General features: G+C 41.0%; 1 protein-coding gene across 6 annotated transcripts in view; it reads right to left on the bottom strand.

Moving 5' to 3' along the window:
- Nucleotides 1-1,691: 1,691 nt before the first annotated feature.
- Nucleotides 1,692-26,773, bottom strand: part of PAX3 (paired box 3) — a 76,001-nt gene continuing 50,919 nt past the window's right edge. For 4 of the 6 annotated variants that reach the window (XM_068954647.1, XM_068954648.1, XM_068954651.1 and 1 more), the window contains exons 6-9: nucleotides 17,999-18,164; nucleotides 16,711-16,925; nucleotides 4,020-4,266; nucleotides 1,692-3,487 (exon numbers count right to left, since the gene is read on the bottom strand). In XM_068954647.1, the coding sequence (XP_068810748.1) occupies nucleotides 3,453-3,487; nucleotides 4,020-4,266; nucleotides 16,711-16,925; nucleotides 17,999-18,164 (663 nt within the window). In that variant the 3' untranslated portion in view covers nucleotides 1,692-3,452. The remainder of the gene's footprint in view (nucleotides 3,488-4,019; nucleotides 4,267-16,710; nucleotides 16,926-17,998; nucleotides 18,165-26,773) is intronic. The other 2 variants (XM_068954650.1, XM_068954649.1) reach the window with 1 other exon arrangement.

A 26,773-nucleotide genomic window follows, 5' to 3' on the forward strand; every position in this document is an offset into this window, starting at 1 on the left:
GTTTCAGACTGACAAACAGATTTTATAAATTTGAATTTGCACAGACCTAAACCTACAGATTAAAAATCTAGCTCTAGTATCACGTATATGCAGAAATAGCTTTCCAAGGGCACAGATGCCATTTAACAATCAGGGAGATTTTGTAGCTTCAGATACTCATTTTGTGCTTCTCAAAACAGCTGTAGAGAGATACAGTTCAGCAGCATTTGTCACACAGGCAGACATGAGACTTTGTAGTAATATCCAGTAGAGAAACATGTGTGATTATTACCGAGAAATGTTTATTCATGGATTTTGTTTAAATGGCATACATCAAATTATCCAGGGAAAATAGGTGGTAATGAACCATTAAAAAATAATTTTTTGTAGCTCATTCATTAAATAATACTATCCATGCTCAGCAAAAGGATTAGTAACATATACTAACACAAATATATGCCGGAATGCATGTATTGGATATTTTGACGGTACCTGTAGATAGAGGAAGAAAAATTTTAAAAGTAGAGTATAAATTTAAAAAATACGATTCTCAGAAGTTCCCGATCAGACCACTTCTTGTAACTGCGAGATGGACAGTTGATTGAGCTGCTGTTATTATTTCCTTCCAAAATATGTAACTTCCAAAAATGGAACAGCAGAAGGGCCCCAAGATCCATCTTTTTGCACTCTCAGCAGGTACCTTTTAGACTCAGTTGGCTGCAGCACATGCCTCCAAGCTGGCATCGTGTCAAATGCTGTACCAATGTCACAAGCAGCCTAACACCACTCGAGTGTTTAGGATTCATATTCCAGAACTCCCCCGCCAAGAACCTCTACAGCTTTGATTTTGATAACAAACAGCGATCAACATTACTCAAAGTAATCCTTATAGCTCAATGAAAGATTCCTAATGGCATATCATAAATCAGAAAACTGATCTTAATCCCTCTGCCCTGGACTCCTCACTTCCTCTGAGGAGAGCTCATCCCAGGCCCCCTTCTCCAAGGCTTGCCTGCAAGGGGGCTGGATGATTTTCTCCTCATGTGCCTGTATCCAGGCTCTCCTGCTTGGCATTAACCTGTCAAGCAAAAGTGCTCAGGAGGAAAACACCAAAAGAGTTCAGAGACACTCAAATAAGGATGAAGGCAGCCCAACACCAGCGCTGTCTAGTTTCAGGTCAGGAAAGCACCTTACTGCTAGCACTGAAAAAAATAAAAATAATAACCACACTCTGTCTACCTCCCAAGCTGCTGTATTAGTAAAGGAGAAAGTGCCAATGTGGCATGCAAAAACCCTGCAGAGGAGTTTTGCCTTAAAAGTAAAGCTGAAATAAAGGTACACCCCATTCGAGAAGGAGCAATCATACAGGCATCATACACTTCCAAACTGCGCAAGCAGGCTTTTATCTTCTGCTTCACACCAAATATATTTGGGGGTGGGAAGGTTTACTTGACCTTTGTAGCAAGCCCAGGACTCTAGACAAATATCAATAGCTGAGTCCTCAGAGAAGGGAAGGGACACAAAGGAACATTGAAAAAAAAATCAGAAAATAAACAGTTTAGAGCAGGGAGAGGGTAATAAGAGACTTCTACATTTTAACTGTCACTGTAGCTAAAAGTATAACAGAGAAATATAACCCGAAGGAAAAAGAAAAAAAAAACCACTCTTCTCCATTTTCAACTTTTTCTTTTTTTTTTTTTTTTTTTTTTTAAACTATCCTCTTTCCTTATAGACGCCTGGCAAAGGCACAACACTCCTCTGATTTGTTGAAAAGATGCACTGGTACCGATGCTTTTTGAAAAACGCATAGCTGATTAACAAGCACGAAGCCGAGCAGCACGTTAGCAGTACCCGGGCACAGGGGTTGCCGAAGGCTACCACAGCCTTTGTATGCGTGCAGAATACGCTTACATAATGAATACAGCTCGAGTTGAAGATAACATGGTTTATTTCTTCATGATATTCAGATTAAAATGTATCAATGTATTTAGCACAATACTACATTTTAGGACAAAATCATCAGTGCTTTGCAAGTCTTCATAACTGTTTATTCATTATAAATAGTAAATATTTACTGAACTTTTTACATGAAAGACGTTTTTTTTACAACACGTGTGTTGTTGGTAGAGGCTGCAACACAAAGATAGTATTTCATTTTTCCATCACCCTTAAGACCAACGTGTGAACTAATCTCTGTACTGAACCTAATCTAACTCACTACTTCATAGTCCTTAACGCTAGAAGGAATGTATTTGTGTTCTGCCTCCCTCTTTTGTTCCAAGAATAGAGAGAAATAAATAACACCGCCTTCCATCTTCCTCTTCCTCTCAACATCACAAAACACAAATTTATTGACATTCTAAAATGTCACAATGCAAACTTCTTGTAAACCTTTGTTCCTATTATTATTTTCTATAATGGATATCACTGTATAATTTAAACAAATGTGTCAAATAAGGACCATTTCTGTTCAAGTCCTGTACTTAACCCAAAAAAAAAATGTAAACGTAATCATTTATCTGTATTGTTTCCTGAAAATGACCTTTAAATCACAATAAGCAAACTGGAATCTAGTTGTCCAGCACACTGCAATGTTTCTGTATTTTATAATCAGGAAATATGCAATGCAAAAATAAAAGTACCTGCAAAAATATAGTTCTGATTCTATCTATATGACTTTGGATGATCCCAAAGTTTGTGTGAGGTACACAGTATTGCACATTGTTAGGCAGTTGTGAAAAATCAGAGTCACGTTGTTGATTTTTATCTTGTTTGTTCCAAAAAGATAGCAGAGACTAGGAAAACTCCACATACAAAAAGGCTGTAATCTGGTTGTCATATTACACAAGAGCTTGTTTGCTGGTAAAGCAAAACTTGTAAGTGACATTTATTGACAATACAATTACAAAAGCATGGTAAGATAACCAATAAGTTACTCTGGAAGTTTTTGCACTCATCCTAGCTTCCTAGGGACTGTGACATTTCCTCTTGATGACAATTTCCAGTGTGTAAAATGAAAGAGATTCTGCTGCCCATGCTTCAGAAAATGAGCACTTTTAAGCTAGACTAAAGTCAGCATTCGTTGTCAGATGAGTCAGAGTACGCAGAGTTCAACTGCTAATTTTCAAAATTCTCTACTTGTCCCTATCAATGCACATTAATTTCAGCAACAAAAAAAAAAATGGAATGTTTTGCCAGGCAGTGCTATTAAATACTGCTGTTTCGTATACCCTTTTATAGTGAACCATGTTGCATTTATTTATTCGTTATTGCTTTTGGCCTTTGTCTTCTATATAATTTTGTCCAGCCTTCAAAAGTCTACTAAAAGCAATGACTGGAGAGAACATAAGCCTGCTTCTCTCATTGGGATTGCCCCAGTTTAGGCTGCAGTGTGGTGAGAAGATCCCTCATATCCAAGCATTGGAGTGAGACCGGAAAACAAGACCAGCTTTAACTTGAAGTGGACAGTTCATTTATGCAATATCTGGCTTCAGATAATGAAAGGCACCTGCAAAAAAAGCAAAAGAAGCTTTTTAAGTCATGCTGTGACAACCTCACAGCATGGGGCCATGCCAACTACAGGTTGACACTGTCATATTTAATACTGATATATCAAAGGAAAGGGACTAATATTTTTATTTCTAGGACAAGTTTGACAAAACTCTATGTATCTGGGATTATATGCTATAATGATTCTTGAGCTGACCTCATTAAGAACATGTGTTTCTAATAGTGGAATGCCAGTGGTTATTTCATTTTGGACAATCCTTATGTTTTACCTAATGGCAATCAGGTTTCATGTCTCAACAATTAATAACATCAAGATGTTGTTGACATCACTTAAGAAAATAATTATGCAGCAGAAATCTTGCTTGAACAATCAGCTATCTCACCAGCACGCTCAGCCCTGTTTCAGAGAGAAGCAGTAGTCAGACATTAGGATCTATTTTCATGATTTTCTTCGTTGCAACCAGAAAATACAGATCGTCACTAAGCAGTTACATTATCATACTTCACCATGCAAAGGTCCCAATACTCACTTTGTCCATACTGTCCGTACTGGTACCCAGTGACAGGGTCCATGCTGTAGCCCGTGGTGCTGTAGGTTGGCGGGCAGTAGGACTGGGACGTGGGCAGGCTGTCCAAACTTTTCATGTGCTCTAGCCGCTGACTGCAGCTGGCTGACACTGTGGTGGTGGGCTCGAGGCCCCCAGTTAAAGGGGACAGGGCATAATCGGTTTGAGGCTGGTGAGGCACACCACCATGGTTAGTCAAGAGTCCCATTACCTAAAATAAAAGGTATAATAACAGAAAGAGTTAAAATACATGAAGAATTGTATTGCAAGCAGAGCAGCAGGCATACTGAAGCCTATCATTTATTTTCCAAAGATAGGCAGACTTTCTATTCAACCTATGCTTTGGGTAGCTAATCCAAAGAGGGATAAAAAGTGGTATCATTCACCAAAAAACCCACCACACACGCACACACAGACGGCTAACAATCCAGAAAAAGTGATATGCAAATAAGGCAAAATAAGGAATGAAGCAAATAAGGAAAACTAATTTTAAAATCTTTTCAGATTCTAGACTGGCTAATCATGTGTCCCAGCTAGGACTTCAACAGGTGTTTATTCTTCAAGGTTATGATATAAGAGACCAAGAAACAGATAGTGGTCCTTTAGTCACACTCATGCAGTTGTGCATGGTCTACAAATGCAGGAAAGCTGTGAAAAAGCTCACACGAGTATTTGTTCTGAGGTCAGTTATTACTAAAATTAAATGAATTTGGAGTGGATCACAGCAACACTATCAGTCAATGGGAGTTAACAAAGAACCCCAGCACCTGGGAGAACAGGAATATGCCAAGAAAGGGCAGAGCAGCTAAAACTCATGCTGCTACTGTATACACTGTGCGCTGGTCTGTAAAGAAATAAAGAGGAAAGTACTGGTTGAGGCAAGAGCCACAATACCAGTTTTCTACTAATCCTCTCAGAGAGGAGAACGGAAATGGTCTGGCTTTCCAGACTCACTTCAAGTTGACTGTGACTCCCTTAATAAGCTTCTCCTATATAAGCAGTTTTGAAAGCAACATGATCAAGGGTAGTGGAAAAAGAGATTACTGGGAAAAAAAACATATCCATCTCTAGGCAGCAATTTCCAAAAGAAAAGCAAGGAGAGAGACTTTAAAAGCACCTATGCTTTTGAGCAGGAGGCAGGGAAGCTGTTGTAAATTCCTGACTCACAAACACCTCCTCATGCTAGAGGAGGATGTGTTCCCTTCCCAGCACACCCCTATAGCAACTGCTATAGAACTGTTTCCTTCTGTTGCATTGAAGTGCAACTTATTGCCTGAAAAATGATCTGCAGGTTATAACTGAAAGACAGCGTACAGCTTCCATCTAAACAGCATATTCTTATAATTTATAGGTTGTCTTTCACAGAATCACAGAATGGCTGAGGTTGGAAGGGACCTTTGGAGATCATCTAGTCCAAAATCATCTTTCCTCCAAATCACCTTTCCTCCAAAAAAGCGTTACAAACATCTGACATAGGCTTTTTGATAATTTTTTACTGCACTTCTTACCATAACCTACAAAGAACTGATTAAAATAGCAATCTATTTTGTAAAGACTAAATCTATGCTCATATGAGCATGTCTGGTTCTTAAAGTTCTGATATTCCCTCTTGAATTGTATTCATTTTCCACTGCAAAGTAAGAGAGATTACTGTTGTAGGGAGCTCATGATCCTGGCTCTGCCAGCTCTGAGTTTTGTTTGTTTTTTAATAAAGGAAACAAACCCCAGGGATCATAATTTAAGTAGAAAGGAAGACATACCCAGGTCTTGCATGTCTGATAATGGAACGAGCAAGAGGCATAAGTGGAGTATTTAAAAAAAAAAAAAAAAAAGTGACACCCAGATGCCTGCATCAAGAATACAAAACATCTCTGCATCACTTGCACCCAAGACATCCCACAGAGAGAAAGAAAGAAAAGAGAGAGAAAAGTAGAAAGGAGAAAGTTCAACTTACTACTTACAGTAATAGAATTTCCACTTGTGTTTCAGTGAGCAGAAAATTACACTTTAACTGAAGATATTTTCTGAATGTTTCATAATCTAAAGTATTCATTCAAAAGGAGAAGTTTCAAAATATGCCCAAAGACTTCCTTTCAGGTTACAAGTAGCGTTCTACTCAATTCAGATCACCTTTTCGATGCACAAAACCTATTAAAAGAATTTGAGGCTAACAAAAAGCTATTAAAAATTCTTTGGAATTGCCACAGACTGAAAAATCACGTTAGCACAGCAACCTGCACAGTATGTCGTCTGCCAAATCTCTAAAAACTGAAATAACTGGAATCTCAAATTTTTCTCCTCTAAATTGGATCCTAAAAAGTGTTGAAATTTCTGAAGACTACTCTAATAAGTTTTTCCACTTTAGGAACTACCAATATTTTTCTTGTCCCTTTGGAAAATTACATGCTCCTGATAATCGAGCATACTTAATGATCCGATATTGCATCAGCAGGACACAGATATATTAGAATCTGTGTTCTTTTTACACTAAATTAATCTTCATCCTTTAAGATTAACACTAATGGATTTAAAAGAACAAAAAAAAAAATCCACACACAAAAAAACCCACACAGCTTAAGTTAACATTTACATTGAAAATTACTACTCTGGAAAATATTTACATTGGCACAAGTATTATAGTTTTTACTATGTTTTAAAACACACATGGCTTTATCAGAAAACTGAAAGTGCACAGCCCTTTCCATTCCAGTACAGCATCTATGAGACTGTTATTTACGGGGCTTTACCTTGTTCTGTGTCAAGTTTAAGAGCAGGGAGAACAGGCTGGGCTTGTGCCGCCCCACAGAAGTCTTGGTGGCAATCTTCTCCACAGGACAGCTCTCAGGTTGTTTGTTTGTTTGTTTTTTTAAATAACTGATTGCAGAGATAGATATTTCATCAGGTACTACCTGACAAAATACACTAAAGTAACTAGACTCTTTTCTGTTTAATGATTTCATTAGAACAGAGCCCAAGACGACATCATTTAAACTTTGACAGCAAAAACGTGAGCTCAAAAATGTTGGGATTGATCCAGCAGTTTAAGTTATTTTAGAGTTAGAGATTAGCCTTGAAATTTAAATTTGAATGCAGACGCTGCCTCAAAACCACCAAAATGTTAGTAGCATCTATATCTAATGCCTAGATGAGGCCAACTTCCAGATGATTAATCTTCTCTAACACACTAAAATTAGCATTTGATGAGTTTTAATTTAAAAATTTAAAATTAACCACATAGTAACACAAGTCTTCAGGCATCTTTTTATTAAGTGCATATGCATCTAATAACTCAGACACTTTTGAGTATAACCAACAAACACAGCACTGTCTTTGAGACAGAGAAAACTGAAGTCTGAACAGTAACCATCTTCTCAGAAATATCTTCTTCAGAGGCCTTAGGAATCATCCTGCAGTTGATTAGTATCTAAATAATTAGATTTTTGGTCATGTCTGTTTTGAAAGCTATAAGGGAAGTAGCCTCAAGGCAGAAGTCTTTCGTATGGTATGTGCCATGACCTTATCACCCATACAAGGAGTTACAGGAAGGGCATAGCTGACTTTCACCTAATCAATTAGAAAGCCATTAATGGGCCAGTTCTGCAAGATGCTCAGCACCCTCAGCCTAGCAGCGTACAGGAGACACACGAAGATTTAGATTTCGCAGGTCCGATCTTCTGCTGGTATGAAACAAACACATCAAATTGTTTTGTAATAATTAAGGAGCAAAAGAAATTTAATCAGCCCATACGTGATCCAGGTATAACATGTTCTTCACTCTAGATTAGCTTGGGAAAGCTGAAATGACAGCTGTCACCCTCACTGATATGGATCCCAAAGAAGGTAAACTGGGGGGGGGGGGGAAACAAACAAACAAAAAAAAAGAAAACAAGGGCTGATCTAACATCTAGAGCCAAGCGCTGCTCTAACTACTCAGAAGAACTCCTATAAATGCCAAAGATCAGGTTGTAAGGTTTTTAGTTACATGGTATCTTTTGTTCCCAATTAAAATAAAAACCACCCAGAAGGGCTGATGTGTAGCCTCTGAGCTTTCGTAACAACAGACAGCATATACAATAATTATATTCTATTAGAAACCAAAGCTGCATTTAGGAATAAGCAAAATGAACGCAGTGAACTGCAACAACCAAACTACAGAAACGCTTTCGGGGGAGCGCTTCCCAAACAACCTCAAAAATTCATTAGGACAAGTCCCTAGCCGGTGGGATCAGCACAACATCACTAGATGAGGGTATGATCCAGAAAGAGGAGGAGAAATTGAATGATGAAAGCTTTCAAAATGTGTAAGCAACATCTGGTCCATTATCAGCTATTATAGAAAATACTTCTATTATCAACAAAATAAAGGCTATTAAACTGAGAAAAAGCTTATTCCATTTAAATGAAACATTATGCCTGTTAATGTGGTTGGTATTTTAGGATGTAGGACCTACCATAGGCACAATAAAATTCTCATATGTTTTAATTCATTTACGCATGCCTGCATTTAATATGCTTTGTGACCATGTCTGCAATTAATATGATTTATGAGAAAAGAACATGTGCAATATTTTTCGGGTACAGTGATACATTTTTTCCCCCCTCCTGTGAATGAAAGATTTAATGAAACAGCTCAAGGAAAATTGTTGGCAGTTAACGTATTAAGTTGAACTGACAGAATCACGAGTAAACTTTAGTGGAGTTAATGATATCCTCTTATCTGACCCTGACACATTTGCAGCATGTAATTTACAGAAGCTCTGTCCAGGGAATCCTGACAAATGCTCCTAACGATGTCAGGGCAATGTTCCATTCTAATGGGAAGCAGATGTGGGTCAGATACCCTCATTCATCACTAACACTGAAAATTTCAGACTCCTCCTAAGATGAATGGCATTACCTGCTGCTAACTCTTTTCACTGTAGAAAAGTCCCTCAAAAGCAAAACATCGCATGAAGAAGAGCGCTTGAAAAGGCTAGTTTTACTACAAGGTTTTAGGCTAATTCGAATTAATTAGCTACATGGATCTGTACCTAGAATGATGTTGCTGGTTCATTTTATAGATCTACGAATATTTCTGCCCTATAAAGAAAAAACGGCAAGCACTGGGAACCAAATCATCCATTAATGTAAACAGGAGCAAAATACACCGACTGAACGTCTGATGATTTGACCTTCCACATACTCAAATCAGATGAGACCTCATACCAATTTCACACCACTAGACATCAGTAGTAACTGCACTGAAATCAGAGAAGGTGCACTGGTGGACATTCAGAACAATTATGAACATAACTTGATCCTTCAGAAATTATACTGGTATCTACAGGAGGTTACTCATGTTCACAACATTACCACAATCTGCTACTAAATTAGTCTCTTCCTAGGTGCTAGGATCCTGGAGTTGCAGGACTGGGTACGGTTATCAAAGTAATTCAAACAGAAAGTAAACCTCTAACTCCTGGTTGTATGGAAAAGCTTACAAAAAATGGCAAGATGACTGAAAACTGAAAAGGCAAAACAAAGCCCAAAGAAGAACATATACTTAGAACATATAGATACAGCTATATGAAACGACTGAAAACTTTTTCAGGCTGTCACAGGACTTGTGGGTACTGGCAAATGAGTTTAAATACTTAAACGTGGCAATTGTACCTATAACAGCTCATAACAAACCTAAATTTGGGATTAGGTTGCTCTCTCCCTGTGAACCCCTCTCCTCCCCGCTCCTGCTCAACACGAAACACGAGAGGAGGACTCGACAGCAACACACCCATGGCGGCCGTCTCCAGTCGCGCAGTGCAGCTCCCACACACCTGCCCTCCCTAACTGGGGTGCACAGGTTTGTTTTCTCTTAAAACACAAAAAAAAATAAATCTTTTTTCACATTCAAACACGCTATTGAAATTTTTGCTAGCGAAAGGCCTGAGGATGTGATCTGCAAAGGTTTTACAGGACTCCCCCCACTGAACTCAAGCTGTTTCTCGTAGCCCACAGAGATAGGATGAGATTTAATTCAAAACAGAAATATTTGGCCCTACAACAGCTATTGAGTGATCTACACCTTCATGGCTGGACTTACCAAAACTAAGTAGCTACACAGTCCTAGCCCTTTAGCTAAAAGCAATAAGTCATCTATAAATCTAGGAAAAAAAAAAGATGACAGATAAGCATTGCCAGAGTAATCCAACCAGTAAGGAAGGGTTTATTCATGCGGCTTCCATTAATGTATATGCCAGGGTCTGCCACGTTAGGCTAATTAACACTAGGTACAAACAAAATTATATATTGCTACTTTGACCAGGGTAAGCCACTTCGCATTCTGACTCAACACTCAGTTTTTGTAAGAACATGATGACTATTACCAATATCTTGACAAAAAAAAAAAAAAAAAATCAAGAAAAAAAAAAAAAGAACGGTTCTCTCTAAAGAAGTAGGAAGTTCTGAAAGAAATTGAGCCCTGGGCATTTAGACACTATTTCAAGAGAATAAAGAGTGATACACTGCCTTCTAGAATGACTTTGCTAGGATGAAATTTTGCTCTTTCAGACCTCACTGCACTATATACTTTTCACTGAATCATGCTGTGGTATTTTTAGCATCTTCCTTTGGAAACCTAAAATATAGAGCATAATTAATGACTCGAGTGAGCCATCTGTGACTACACATGACAAAGGCCTCATTCATGTATCCATCCTTAATTGAATAAATATGCAAGTATTTAGATTCCTGTTGATACTTGCATTTTGTAAATTCATTGAAGAATTAGAATTCACCGATGCATTCCAGCCACATTTACTGTTAAGGGCTGATTCACATTTTTTGCTTACAAGTGGCTCAATTTGAACTTCTACACGTAGCAAAAATAAAAAAAATATTTTAAGGGCCACAGCAAGGTTCAGCACTGAGTATATTCTAAATGGTAAGAACTATCATGGGGAAAGACAGTCAAGTTTTGTGGGAACTTTTGAAGCTTTCAATATCACAGGGTATAAGCAGGCTTTTTTTTTTTTTTAAATCTTGTGATATCTATTGAATCTTTAAAGCTATATGTGAAATTACCACAGAAACACACTTGTTCGCAAGTTTAAAAAAGTCTTATAAACCAGGAATAGTACATTATGTTAAATGGTTTTTTTTTTTTTTTTTTAAACAGACATATAAAAATAAATTAGAAAAGTTTGAAGGTACTGAGAATTTGGGAATAGGGAAAGCTCAGGTTTTGTTTTTAGAAGCAAAATCTTCACCTGAAAAGTTTTGTCCTGAAACAGCAGCTAGGCCTACTGGCAAGGCTCCATCTGGCATACAGAAACAAAGACTGTTTCAAAATACAACATTTGTTTTTATGAATTCACAATACAACTAGCTTAAATCTCCAGAAGTGTCCAAAACCCTGGTATACCTCTGTTTAGGGGTTGTCAGCTGTAAGAAATCTGGTTTTTTGAAGGCAGAATAACCCACCTTCTGGGGAAACAGGGGAAATAGGCCCAGAGAAAGAAGTTAAGACAAACATCCAAAATGTAATGTCACCATTTTGTTTCCTTTCAATAAATGTCATCATTATTCTCACAAGATACCAATTACGAGACTATTACATCTCATATATTTGTACCACAATCCAGAAATAGAAACAACAGAAAACCTCATTTGCTGACCTTTTTTTCCCTTTTTCTTTTTTTTAAGAAAGGAACTCGTGCTCAGGCAAATTATATCATGTGAATTAACTTCATTCCTCACAGAGAAATTCATGACCCTTATCTCATGCTCTTGGGTTATTTAAGTGAGCAGCTCTCAAAGCCAAGACCATCATGACAAGGATCATGAGCTAATTGGTGTGGGACTTGGATCCAAATGGTTTTTTTCTGCGAGCAATCAATTGGACAGTAACTAGAACATAAAGGGAAAAAAATAACTAATAGTTTTGTTTTCCTCCTGTCTCCATTAATGGGGAAATGCAAGCTTTTACCTATCGATTCCTATGTTTCCCTTAAAAACAGAGTTAACAAGACAGCATGAACCTCTCTCTCTCTCTCAACTGATTCGACAGCTGTCAGAGAACCATACTTCAGGTTAATGAAAACCAAGTGCTCTCAAAGACCTAAGAGAGGCCAATCCTTTAAGATCTATCTCACCAAAGAGAGTTACAGGACAATTCTTGAACTCCAGCAGTGAAATGTTTTGACAGTAGAAGAAAGAAACCTTGACACAGCTTACGTTTTTACTACTGTTCACAGAAGAGTTTGGAATTTTATTTCTGAATAAGATTATTCCTGAGCTCCAGGTAATTGCATGAGAATGGCCAAGTATGTTAAAGGTTGTTATGATCCTCTGTGCAACCACTCAACTTTCAATCCACTTCCCATTTTGAAAACGCAGCCTTTAAAGCTACTAGTTATGGAGGAAGACAAGGAAAAGGAGAAAGTACAGCTCAGAAACTTTCTGTAGGGGAGGGAAAAAAAATGATGTTCAACAGGAGACAGATTACATACGTTTGTTCTTCTTTCAGAGACACTGAACTTCAATAAAAACTTATTAATTACTCTTTAAGGCTAGCGTCCTCCAGGGTAAGGACAGGAGGCAAGTGGCCTCGTGAGCAGCAGTGCAAGCAGAGTTTTGCCGCCAAGCCTGAACCCACGAGCAGGCTGAAACAGCGCTCTCCAAAGCCAGCAGCCTGCCTGAACCACACCGAGGAAGCAAACCATGCTACTTCGCCATTAATGGAAAGCACATGACAAGGTCAACGGATGCCCATGTACACCGGAAAAGACTTCTCCTTATCTTAAATGAAGCAGTTCAAAATATTGAACTCCTGTCGTAAAAACAAACAGCGCTCTAGTAAGACCATACACCTGCGGTTGCAAGACAAATGTTTTGACAGTCGCTCTACTGCTTTACATCCAAGGAACTGGGGGTGACTGCTCATGCTGCGATCAGAACGCAACGTGCCAATTCAGAAGCACTCACGTCCCGTCTGCGCACGCGAACACATAGATGCTCTTCCCGAACGAGTCTGAGTTAATAAATGGCTGTTAAAAGAAAATGCACTGAGCAAGTGAAATTTAACTTGAAAAGGAAATACGATATTCCCATAAATGTATGCATGAAAGCCAAGAAGCTGCATAATAGGCATAGAAAACACAAAAATATGCAATTTACATATATTACACACTAATAATCTCAGTTCTGACATTATGTTTAAAGAGCTCTGGCTGAGACAGAGTGCCTGCAGTTTGGTTGCTTCTTCATAAAATACAAACAAGGACTGTCCTGGATATCAGTTCCCCGAGACATTAATCACTGTCTAATTCCTGCAAAAGTCAAGCCTTTGTAGGTCCGTGAGAGAGAGGTTCTCTCACCAAAGCTGCTAATAACGACTAAACCAGACAAACACAGAGCATCATCAGTCATCTCGAGGTCTGCAGATCTTGCCTTGATGTTAGGAAGCGCTGAATGTTAACAAGGTGGCACTTCAGCAAGAGCACCAATACGTTATTTCCCAATAAACTACCAGCCCCACAGGACAGGTACATTATAGAGCACTGGGCTTCCCGAAAGAGACCAGGACATATAATCCTCTCTGAATTTGTGGCTAACACAATAAAAAAAAAGATATAGTATTAGCCGTTTCCCCTTGTCCTCTGCCCTTTAGCCAGCGTTGCCTTAAACAAGGTAGTTGCCCATCATACCCAAGAACAGAGTTAGAAAGAAAACATCCTGCATGGGGAATAAAGTAACCCCAGGGGTCTGTGCATCAGACCCTCATTTAGGGTAAATTGAACTCAAAAGGGGAAACGGAGATTTAAGTCTAGTGAGAACATGATGCTGTGAATCTTCATATTAGATACGGTTTTGTATGCTCCGAGTTTTGTTTATTGGAAGAGATTATTCAGGTGTCAGACTCTTCCCCCCACCCCCCGATTAATTCACTACAATTTCAGCTTTATAAACAGTATATCCAGAGCGCTTGCCTGGGAGAGGGACACTGATGGGTGGAAACGTTATGTTAATTGCTCACACACCCAGATTTATTGTGGCCCACCAGCCAGTAAAAGACCCTCTTTCCCCCTCATCGAAATTCCACGCACACACACACAGCATCGCAACATGTCCACTCAGCAAGAAAACGTCCGTTTCTCTTTCTTCAGTAAAACTCTCAGCACAGAACCGGCTGTGCACTTTTTGGCTACCTCTGCCTCGCCCTCTCAGTCAGCGCCTAGATGCCTGTGGGGAGCAAAGAGTCCTGAAGGAGTTTGACAAGAAGATCCTCTGGAGCACACCCCAAAATTAGCTAACATCTCAGCACACAGGCACGTTAACACATACAGGACCAACGTCTTAGGCTCTTGTTTCAGGCATAAAGCACAACTGTTATTTTGCTAGAGTCCCACAACTTGCTTCACAGAATTTACCTACTTGAGGTTATATATTCCCCACGAAAAAGGATAGAAACACTCATATAAACACAAAGTCTGGGCATGCCGTTTTACACCAAGGTCTCCAATTCAGTGTTCAGGCCCCAAAACTGTTCTGGAGCAGCCACTGGTAACTCTGATGAGTATTTGGGCTAGGTTTTTTTGTGTGTTTTGTTGAGCAGCAGAGAGATCTTTATCAGTCCATCAAGTTAACCATTCTGATGCCAAAAAGCTGTTCCAGAACTGAACGGCTACAAGGAACAGCTCCCACGTACATTTGGTGACAGCTGATCGATCAGCTTCCTTCCAACCCTGCCGGCAAAGGGGCAGGATAAGGCCAGGAGCTCTGAACACGGGGGTGGGAAAAGGTTTCAAAATTCTGAGGAAAAGAAACAGAAGCTTCCAAGCACAAGGACAGCGCCGGGTGTAAAGAAGCACAGTAACTGATTAAAGAAGTCTAATCTGTTCTGGGATCTCCTTTTGATTATATCAAACCTCAAATCAGTAAGACTCTGGGGGAAAACCTGGCCTCACTTTTTTGTCCCACTTTGCTCAGACATCACAAGACTTCTTTACTGTGGCACTCAACTTCTGTGTCACAGACAATAAAAGCTTTGTGAAAGGAGGAAAAAAAAGAAAAAGAATAAAAAGAGATCACATTTTCCATAGCCAGAACCAACATACATTTAAACTGACACTAACAACTACTTTTGATGGATCAACGCTGAACTCCAGAAAGATATGCACGTCAAAATTTTGGAAGTCTTGCACACTATGAATCTGGTCATTTCTAAAGGTGGGGAAAAAAAGCAGCAACTAACATAATGTCATGGCTTTTGTCGGAAATTGCATTTAGAAATCGGAATTCTTCAGAGCAAGATCCATTCACATCTTGTTGGAAGTATATCCGTTTGTTTTTCTGTTGTTTTTTTTTTTCCTGAGGTTTCAAGCCATAAAGTTTTGTACCCCACTCTATGCTATAGGAATCTGTGAAACTTAATTACATTTACTGTTACAAAAAAGGGTTTATGAACTTTTGCCTTTGGGCAAAAATGTTTATTTCATTGCCTTTGTTATTCATTCTTTTCAACTGCAGTGCCTTTGAACTTTTCAGCTGCACAGAGTTATCACCGTTGCACAGGAACCAGGAACTGTACTCTCGAGATGCAAACCACAAGTTGAAGAAAACGAAGGAGGCAAAGATATATGAGTCGTTATTTTGGCCACCCTTTGTGCCATTAAAATCTCATTTTCTGCCTATTAGAATGCCCTCTCCCTGCTTCGGCAGTGGTGATAGTCAGTGATTAGTGTGTAATTGAGTATAATTGTCTTTTCACTTTTCATTTGTGTCATTCTGAGCTTCTCTCTGTTTTTCTAACCACTGAGAGGAAAAAAGGGTAGAAAGAAGATAAAGCTGTTAAAACTCTCACTCTCAGCCCTGAAGAGATTCCTGATTGTAATTATAGATTGCATCCGCTTTGTGACTCTCCAGAATTTAGTGGACATCTCTCTCCCAGCACCTGGGCAAAGCCCACACTAACAACCACCTACCATCTATTTAAGCTTTGACTAATAATGTCAACTTCTGACAAATGCCACATGTAGAAAAATTTAACCAACCTCCTGACACTCAATTATCAAGGCAATTTATTAACATGATCTCCTAAAAAGAGCTCATGCAGATTAGAAAAACAATTATGGCGTGCATGCATTTATACATTGCCAAACAACAGTAATACTCCCGATTTATGTATTTCTAACTCAATTATAGCTCCTCTCAAGGTGCACCGTTCAGCCCTGGGAACTCTCCTGGCAGAACTTGCCCGCAATTTTCCTGGATCATCTAGAAGACTTTTATGAGGTTATCTTCAAGAGATATTTTAGCTTCAGAAAAGCTACAAGATCAGAGTCCCTGAACTTTTCATACCTAGCTATGGATCTTCAGGAAAACAGCAGTGCATTACAAATGCCTGACAACTGAATGTAAACACGAAGCCTGCATGATTACATTATAAATCACTTGAAATTAAATAAAAACTATGACTCTTGATTCAGCCAGTAGGAAGAAAAAAATAAAAAAATAAAAAATAAAAAAAGAGAAGGAAACCAGCAAACTGAAATCATGTGGCTTGTATAAAGAATACATTATGGTTTAAATTTGGCAATTCATTATACTGTGGCCTGAGGGAATAGACTCTTTGGTTCTGGTATACAGCAAATCCTCTGTCTGAAAACACAGGACTGACCTGAGGTGAAAGGCCATTGCCAATGGCAGGGTTCATGGGATTCGAGGGCCCGGACGGAGGCACAAAGCTGTCTGTATAGCTGGAAAACCCGTGCCTGCTGCTGGGCAGGCAGTAGGCAGAGCTGCTCTCCGGGTTCGAGGGGAGGCTGCTTTGGTGCACGCTGCTCGGAGGAAGCGGCTGAGGTCTATGGACTGTACTGCTCGGATCAGACACGGCTAGGAGCAAAAGAAACACGTTGATACGTTTCCCTCCGTTTTTCTGGCATAATAAGTTCATTATGTGAGGCTCGACCTGATATAATTCCATCAGGACCCGCATCTAAGTCCTGGTTAAACAGAAAGGTAAGTCTTTTAATACTACTAGATATTTAACTGGGCAAGTTAGACGATGTAACAGTTCTACCAAGTCGCTGTTATAAAATACACTGTAAAAGTCAAAACAGACACATGCAGTTTTCAAGCAATACTTAGTGGGCATATACTGCTTAGAATCAATAAAACAAAAAAAAAAAAAGGGAGGGGGGGGCAGCTTTATTTGCTTAGTGGGCTGGAAACGGTCTTTCCCCTCCAGGTCACAGCACAGAAGTTCTGCCACGGCTTATAGAGAGCAGTAATGAACGGGAAAAGCCTTGGGCTTTGCAAAATTCCCTCAAGTAGAGCATGGCCTGGCAACAACATCCGCCAGTGGTAAATCCCAAGGAGGGGGCAGGGAGAGCATGGCAACTGGCTTTTATAAAGTCTCACCTGTAAGGGTTATTTCTTTAACAGAAAAATTTAGCGTAGCTGAGGCCGAAATCTCCATTTTCCCCCCAAACCAAAGTTCACAGAGCTTCTGGTGAAGCTAAGACAGACTTTTACCATCCTGAGACTTGCTGCTATCTGATGTGACACCAGACGGTCTGAATAGCTGTTTTTCCCACCATCAGAGTACTTAGGGAAGTCTCCAGGAAAAGCACCAGGGAAGGCCAAACGGGACGGCGGTGCCTTGTGCCGCGCTGGGCGCCCTCAGCAAAGGAGCCCGGCGCGGGCGCCCTCCAAGCTGCGCTGCGCCTCTGCAGCGCGCGAGGCTGCTCGCTCACTCACTAGCCCCCTACACACCTCACCAGCCCTTTAGTTCAGCAAAACAAACCTCAGTGCTTGCAGACCTAGTTTAAGGTCCTCACTGCTCCAGATCCTAATTTAGCCAACACCCCCTTGGCTACGCTTGAACGCAAAACGTTCCCAGAACGGATCAACACAGCGAACCCCCAGGAACACCATTTTAACCCAGTACCTGTTTGCTACTGTACCTTGCGGTATGGAGGTGGGCTGATAGGACGGCTCAGAGAGCTGGTAGGTCGGCAGCGTCGGCATGGCACTGGGTGGAAATCCTCCGGGGATCAGGTGGTTGAAAGCCATCAGTTGATTGGCTCCTGCCTGTTTCCTCCATCGAGCTCGACGGTTACTAAACCAGACCTACAAATGTTTTAATTAGGTACACTTCATTTTTGTGCGTTTAATACAGGTGCATTTAGCAACAACAGCATCGTATTTAAAACGCATTCAACGTCTGAGAAGAGACACATAAGAGATCCACACGGGCACGTCCGCCGTCAGCCCAGAGCTCCGAGGAGTTCTTGGCAGACGCTTGCATGGTTTAACCCTGCTCTCCTCCCAAATGCAGCCTCTCCTGAGAAACAAGCTGATTAACACTTTCAAGCTCTAGTGCTTTTAACAGCTATCTGCCCCTACCCTTACTGTGCGAAATTTAATGAGAAAAGGAAAACATCTCTCCATTTGATCTACGTGCTAGCCAAAGCTATTTGGTCTGCGTTGTATTGTCCTCATGTTTAACTTGTCACCAAGTTAGTGGGATCCATTAATATGCACTGTTGGAAGGTACTTGTATTTAGGACATTATATTGCCCAAGTTATCAACAGAACAGTCAACTTTGACTTTGAAAGGTGCAAGCCCCTTGTACAAAAAAGTAGTCCTTCAGCAAGTTTTCATGTATTCACATATGTGCAAAGCATCTCTTGAACTTAAGAGTAGACCAAAATTTCAGCACAGAACTATTTTGAAATCTGCTCTCAGGACAGGGTCCCAAGGAGTTAGGTTTTGGAGCAGCGGGCAGCTTAGCTCTAAACTTCCCACCAACAAATGATTCCTTCACACCAGCCTCAGTTCATGTTTCAAGTTTTCCATGTCCTGGGTGGCTCTTATTGCCTTCAAGGAAGGATGCGGCAAGGCTTCACAAATAACATACATACACACTCTGAGTTGCCATCCATGCAGATTTACACAGTTGCTAATGCAGTGAATCTGAAGGGCTGCCAGCCTCAGCTAGGTGCTCGGACCTGGTGTGCATCGGCACTGCCCCGCCCCTGATTTAGGGCGGCTTCTAGGTTATGGTGCTCAGACTTTTTCCACAATGCAGATAGGTTGTTTGAGGGTGCCCACATGTTTTGTGGGCAAGCTGATGGATTATTACCCATAGCTGTGCTCCCCGAAGCAACTGCAACAACCATCTGCAGATACCATGAGTTAGATAAGACCTTATCTTACTGTTAGCATCGTACAAGGTACATCTGCAGAGCCTTGGCAGGCTAGCCTGAAAGCCACATAGGCTACCAAACCACGTGTAGACCCTTGTGAAGGCAAGGGTTAGGTCTTAGATCTGCCACCCTTGCAGCATACAGCCCACACTGGCTTTCAAATTAGTAGCCAACCAACAGAGATGGGATTTCTAGTGCAGCAGCTCTTGCAACAAGAAAGGGGAAGGAATAGCACTACAGCCCATACAGGGCTTACATAAGAGGTGGGACTGCATTTCGGACTATGCTCTCAGCTTCTCCTACTGCTTGCTGTGATGACCTGTGTCATCACTTGCGTGAGATGCGAGACTTATGATGAGCAACAGCCGAGGACGGACAGGTCTAGATTCAGCAATTATTTTTTCCACTGTCTCATCCTCTGGACATCTATATCCTGTTCACCTCTCCCCTTGCCCTTTGCTTCCTTCACCGACACTTCAGCTTCTGGATTTCTCATCTACTCCCCACAGATCCCTTCCACCTGCTCAGCCACCAGCACCCACCACAGGCTCGCACTCTGGCAGTGGTATCTTTTGAAGAAGACCAAAGAGAAAGGGGCGAGATTCTCAGAAGGGGAGAAACAGCTTGTTACAGAAGCATTTAGGGTTTAGGAAGGATAATGGAGGTCAGCAAGGGAGCAGAGAACAGAGTTCGCATGTTGTAATTAGCCTACCCAGGGCACGAATTGTTGCTTCTCCATGACGGTCTCCCTTCTTCAGGTCAACGGGGTTATCTGGTGATCTTAAAATGCCTCGGGAACACTACCTGAACTACGCCATTTACCACTGTCTTAGTGAGTGGATTTCACAGAGGAAAACGAGGTAATGAGACATTGTTTCTTCTACAGATCAGCATTTCTCTTCTACACCTGGATTTCTGTTAAAATGAGTCAGATCCCAAACTTCACTCAGTAGCACTGACTGATTTGCATTAATGCCAGATTTTATCCTTAGCATATTTACAGATAATACATATTGCTTACACATGACTCATTTCATAGATTAATATTTTTCCAGAACTACAGATACGCATGAAATATCACCAAAAGAGACATACTCAGGGCAGCAGAGATTTCACAGCACAGCACAGACCCACAAAGGGATGGGTTTACGCAGAGCTCTGCAGCCACACGAGGCCCCATTGAATTAAATGCACACTTGCACCCCAGCCTTGCTGCTGCTTTTCTGTCCCTCCAGGGGCCTGATTCCCGCATTTCATGTTTTTTCTGCCAATTTTAATGGGCTTTGGATCTGTCTTGACAAAAAATATTAAAAGGATTTATCATAAACATGACCATAGCAGTGGCCCCACCTCCCACCATCACACGTTCTTCCAAATAAACACGCTGAAGTTCTTAATCTCCAATTCTGGATATTTTAACACCACAATTTTTATTACCTATCGCAGCCTTGCCCTTCTCACACAGCGACCTGTACTTAAAACAAGATGGATCCAGTCTAGATCCATAAAAGCTAGAGACTTGGCTTGTAACGGCTTTCAGCTCCCATTTTTTGCCAGGTAACCACCGAGCTCTGCGGGCATTGTGTGATTGAGAAAAATGAATAACATAAAACGAGACAGTTAAAAAGTTGCAAATAGATTCTGCAAAGTCAAGAAAAGCCAATTCAAAACTACACATTTTATTTAAAGTTCACATCCTTTATATGTTTTCTGAAATTAACTGAAATAATTTAAAAAAAAATCATAGTTTTTTCTCTTAGGCTAGGTTCAGCTACCTCAACTTAGATTCTGAGTAACTCAGGAAAAAATACATAATTAAAAAAAAAAAGTATCACAAAGAGCCCAAGTGCATTATTACCACTAATTAAGAAATTTTGAATAATTTTGCCAATATCAAGCCAAGACATAAAAATAACTCTAATCACCACAGATTAATATGTGTGCTCAGAAACCCCTTGTAAACACATCAGGAAATGTTTCCTTTTGTTTATTCACTTCCAGTACAGTTTAAACATTGTATATTATGTATTATATTCAGTTAAGGATTAAACGGCTTTTAAATTTCAGCTTCCATCAGAACGACAGAACCCTCACGTTATGAATGGCCTTTTCCAATACTGCAGCTTCCCCATAGTATATTTCCTTTCCGAGAGCGAGCTAATCGTCGCCTAAAGGTACAGATGCTCAGAGTATAACATAACCATTGCGAAAAAATCACAAATGTCATACCGCGAGACTAAAACCTGCCACCCTGTAGCTGGAGTAAGACAAGACTAACCCTAAACTAGGCACGTCCCGCTTCACTAGGTTTATTCTGCGTGCTGCCTTCACCAGCAACAGCGTGGCTCTCAGTGGAGGGCAGACCTACCCTGGATAGCATTTGAAATAATTACTACCATGCTGAATTCCTTGTGGAAGGAAAAGCAATGAGTAAATAAGCTCCTGCACTTTAAGAGACTCAAAATACAACACTCACACAAACAGTGCTGCATCAGAAGAAGTATGATCTACTTGTATTACTGTAACATTCATAAACTCTAAAGCAAGTCAGCACTGTGCTTGGTGCTATGCAAACACGTACATGGATGGAGTAAATAGAGCTTGTTCAAGTGGCCCACACGTGTAAAAGTGATGCGTGCACTAGAAGCCAAAGCACGTTTATTTTAGCAGGACTTTGGCTCCCTAGTTTCTATGTCGTTTTCGAAAGACTGAATGCAAATTACTGAGCTGATTTGAAAACAAAACAAAAAAAATTAACCACTGCCTGGCCAAAATTTACATCTCTGAAGGGCTCAAAAACAGCTGAAAAGAATGAAATTGAGAGCAGAAGGCAACAAGACTTTTAAGGAAAGTATTGGAGACTCCAGTTTTCTAAACATCTAGACCCAGGCTGACCAGAAATCACTCAGCAATACAACATAAAAAGTTATTTTGCGTTGTGAGAGAATGAATTAGATGACCTCGCAGGTTTCTTCCATCTCTTTTCTAATATTTAGATCTTTCTTTTTATTATCATTTTTCCTTTAAGTGGTTTGCAGCTGATCATGCCAACATCTTATCTTGCTGATCGCAATGGGATACTCTTTAAAAGATGTATTTATTCACTTGGGAACACAGTGGTCTAATTAGCCTTGACATTTCAACAGCCTGATCATAAACACAGCGCATTCTATGTGCTTTTAAGGGAAAAAGATCTCTGAACCAACAGGGTGAAACATCTGAGATGTGAATTTTGCAGGAAACCAGAGGATATTTTGTGTTAAAAACAGTCCTCACCATTGCAAGCACGAGGGCCAAAAACATACCAAGTCAAAGGGCTGATGTATTGGTAATGACATTTTTCGTTCTAGCCAAAGATTTTTTCCCTCTGTTGCCTCGTGGTATTTTTCATTGTAACTGTCCCCTACGCCCTCAACTCCTTGTCCTCGCCCCCACCAAACCCGCAAATTTGCACGTCCAAAATTATGCCTGACCCCCTGGAAGCAGCCCTCAGCGGACGTGGCAGCAGAGGACTTTGAAGGTGCCCCAGGAGCAAGGTTTGCCAGGCGTGTGCAGAGGGGACGAGCCCCAGGCAGGCCCGTTTCTGCCAGCATCGCCCAGCTGTGCCACGGCCTCGACCCCAAGCAGCCCTGGGAACCGCCCCGCAGGCGCGGAGCCCTGTCGGGAGTCTGCCAGGAGCAGTACGCCTTAAGGAGACGGCGAATCACGTTTGTTGTGATTCACAGTTCTCAACGCGATGGAAACCAAGAACGTTAAACACAAAAAACAAACCAGCCAGGCTGCACCAGAGGGAACGAGGTCTGCCAACCAACTCCCAACGCAATTCAGCGTTCTCCATTCCCACAGTTTTCTTTGAAAAGACTTTGAATCAGTCGTGCACAATCACTTTTAAAACATTGCAGCTGAATACTCTGGCAAAACTGAGTAATACGCTGAAGTATGTGCTTATAAATGAAAGTGTCCCTCATGTGAGCGCTTAGGTAGCGGGGACCAGAAAGAGAGACTCCAAAGAACACACTTTCCTTCTCCTTAGGTTTAAAGCATCTTCTTGAGCCTGCATATGTTTGCAGTTGGCTAATTTACCCATATGAATTCCTCCTTCATTCCAGAGGAAAGGAAAAGAAGAAAAAAAAAAAAACCTCTGCAATTACAGGGTTATCTACTAAAAGAAAGAAAATGCTGTGTGCTTTCTTAATCCTATACATGATGCAAGAGGGATGGCCTCAAAAAAGAGGCACCATACATTTGCCATAAACCACATCAGGAATGACTATAAGGATCTGCTGAAAAGTCTTCAGTGTTTCTGAATGTCCCACATTCCTTCACCCCCTCTCCCACCTGGCCTAAGCTCACACTATTTCAGAAGAGCTGAGCACAAATAAAGACTTTTTTGGCCTAGGTCCTCCTTCCCCCATGATTTCCCAGCAAACGCTTACCACTGGGCTCTGTTTGCTACTGAGAAGAGACTGTTAAAATGGAGATTGGACTTAAGAGTTTTCCACCCTTCCCAGCAGCTAAAAAGAGCTGTCATTTCTTCTCTCACCTTTTCCCTCTTTCTATTCCAGACCATCCCTTCCTCTCCATATACTAGCGTGAAACAAACAAACAAAAAACAAGAAAGCAAAAAAAAGCAAGTCCAGCACACATGAAAAGATTTTTTTGGAGTATTTGCACCAACTACTCCAGATTTCCGAGCCTACAGGACTTCTATTTGTAGCTAAACTGATTATTGACTTAATTGACCTACATGCAATAACTGAGGCTGTAGCAAGTCTTTTGCCAAAAGCTTACAAACTTACTGCAAGTTTGACATGGCAACGTTCAACCCCACCCTAGCAGCCTCAAGAGAGATCTGCCTGAATTTTCAGGCACGTTCTTCTATTCAACAATATTTTTCCTTTGGAAGTTTTCAAGCAAAACAACGTAAACACGGGATTTGGCCGAGAAGAGCCTTTTCAGAACGGGACGTACTCATGTTTTCGAGCTCTTTTCGACTTTCCCCCGCTTGTTTACCATCATTCACAGACTTTTTAAAACAGTCCCTTCAACATGCAGACCACAGAGATGGGTCTGCACAGCCAACCCCTCAGCTGAGGCAGACTCCCAGCCCTCCACCGGCCACAGAGCAAACCTGAACCCATCTCCCCTTGCTGTGTGCAGGCCAGCAGCCAACGGCTGCCCCTCTGGCTCATCCTTGCAGTAAGCAAAGTGTAGAACCTGCATACACCTCCAGCTCATTATTTAAAAATCCTTCACCAAAAGATTGAATTAAACGCTTCCCACCATCAATCTGAACCATGCTCCTGACCCGCTGCCAAAGTTTGCCCAGTTCATCCAGGTCTAAAAATAAATCTGACATAGGAATCATAAGGTGGCCAGGAAAGATGCTGCCCACATCATTCCTTATGTGCTTTTTGTTATAGAAACCATAACCACACATCTCTGAAGCTCAGAAAAAGCCTTTGATCTTTATCTACAGCGGGGAAAATTTCACTTCTGGAATTAGCCTTCGGAGTGATTCGGTAAAAACAGGCCAGAGACCTTAAGGGCCTACATTGCAACTTAATGAAGCTTTTAATGAGTTTTTAAACTGGACCAGTGAGGCACTGCTTTTTTCTGATTTTTGCACACACTATTCAAAACCTTAACATCACATTTGCAGGGCTTGACATTTTTCTTTTTTAGGGTCATCCTAGATCTTGGGGACGCTACTTAAGTTTTCAAATTGCGTCTGACAAATGCCCAACACGGAAGACCTTTCCCCTTCCTTCGCTGCTGGGAGGCTCAAAGAGCCAGGGCACCCTGGAAGAGGTAGCAGAGGAGATTGCCTTACTGTCTCCAAAGGCCATCCAGACTAAAAAATGGGGGAGAGAGCAACTCGTACAGCCCTTAAGCACAAAAGCGCTACAGGAGGAATTGCAGGGAGCCTTAGAGCTCCTTATGATACCCAGTGCTTAAGTACTTGTTGCAAGAATCACATGATGTATACCTATAATTACCACATGGAGTTTGTTTCAAAAACATTTCTTCCCCAAAAGCCTTTCCTGTCCCTGCGATTAGCATTCACAGTGTAGCGTCTGTTTTCGGATGCTTGTAGTTTCCAAAAAATTCCCCTTTGGGGCCGAAACGTTCCAAGTTTGATCTCAGCCCAGAGGTGGCATTTCCCCCCACCCCGACCAACCAACCAGCTTAGAAATATGCGTTTGGTCGCTCTTCAACAGTGGGAAAGTGAGAAAATAAATGTTTTGGAGGTTTAAGAATCTCCCTTTCACGGGGGAGTGGGGATCGCCCTGGGGAACGGAAGAGAAGGGGAAACATGGGGATGGTGGAGTAGGAAAAACAGAACTTGAGACGTGAGCACTATACATTGGGGAGCGAGAACAGCAAGGCTGATCAGGCTCTAAATCAAATAAACAACTTCCCAGTACAATGTAACAACTCTAAGAAATTGGTCCTTGCAGCTAGCCCCGTTAGAAAAAGCTCTGAAGAGGAGAATTTCAAGACTCGCGCAGACCCGGGCAGCAAAACTAGCTCTTACACGACGCTGGAGCGGTAAGTGGTCAAAGAGAGCTTTGTGTACGTTTTCACATAAAATTTGGTATCTCTGATCTCTGTCATACTGTTACTAAAAAAGGATGATGACTAAAAAGCTCAAATGCTACATCAGTATGGTGAGCCAGCCCCTTCCGCCTCAAGTCTCTCAGGGTTATTTTCTTTCCACAAATCGTCTTTTATTTCATGCCCATCATAGGTGGCTATTTTAAGGGGCTATAGAGAGGTGCTGAATGCTGATAAGGCAAATCCTGTATCCCTTAATCCGCTGCTAAATCACTTTGCCAGGCTTCAAGGGTACCAGACAGATGGAGTACACGAGGAAAGTACCCACAGGCTGGCTTCCCATTTCAACCCCAGCTCATCTTTAATCCAGAAAGGTTTTGCTCTGGTATTTTAATCATTGATTGACTGGGAACTTTCTTGCATGCTGGGTTTGGTAAAATATCCATATGTCAGAGGTACTGGGGAATTTGCGAGGCTGTAGATCATAGAAGTGGTGTGAGACAAGATGTGTCTCAAGGGAACCGGGGAAGCCATAAGGAATGTAAAAAGTCACAGGGTTAAAGCCACATTAAGACAGCTGTTATGTTAATGAGAGCTCTGCTTTTCTTCTAGCTGTGGGTCATTGATTTAGAAAAACACGAACAAGGACTTTTTCATTCTGTCGTATCTTTCCACTGAAGCTAAAGTAGCCTAAAAACATATATCCTAGGTCCCGTTCGCCTTGCTAACGGATCTTTCGTAGAAAGTTATCTTTATTTCGCTTGTGCAAAGCTGATTCCCAGGGCTTGATTTGGTCCTACCTGGCCCAAGTCTATATACGAAGCTGTTTTGTAAGCATTTCTCTTAGTAAATGTATCAAGAACACGTTTATGTTCTCCTGAGTTTGCCTGCCAGACCAATCAATCCATACATTTGATTTTCTTTCCCAGTCATAACAGAACACTTGCAAGAAGCGTGGTGTGAAGTCTGCA

Source organism: Struthio camelus, chromosome 9 (genome assembly GCF_040807025.1).
Source record: "Struthio camelus isolate bStrCam1 chromosome 9, bStrCam1.hap1, whole genome shotgun sequence".
In the NCBI taxonomy this organism is placed as follows: Eukaryota; Metazoa; Chordata; class Aves; order Struthioniformes; family Struthionidae; genus Struthio; species Struthio camelus.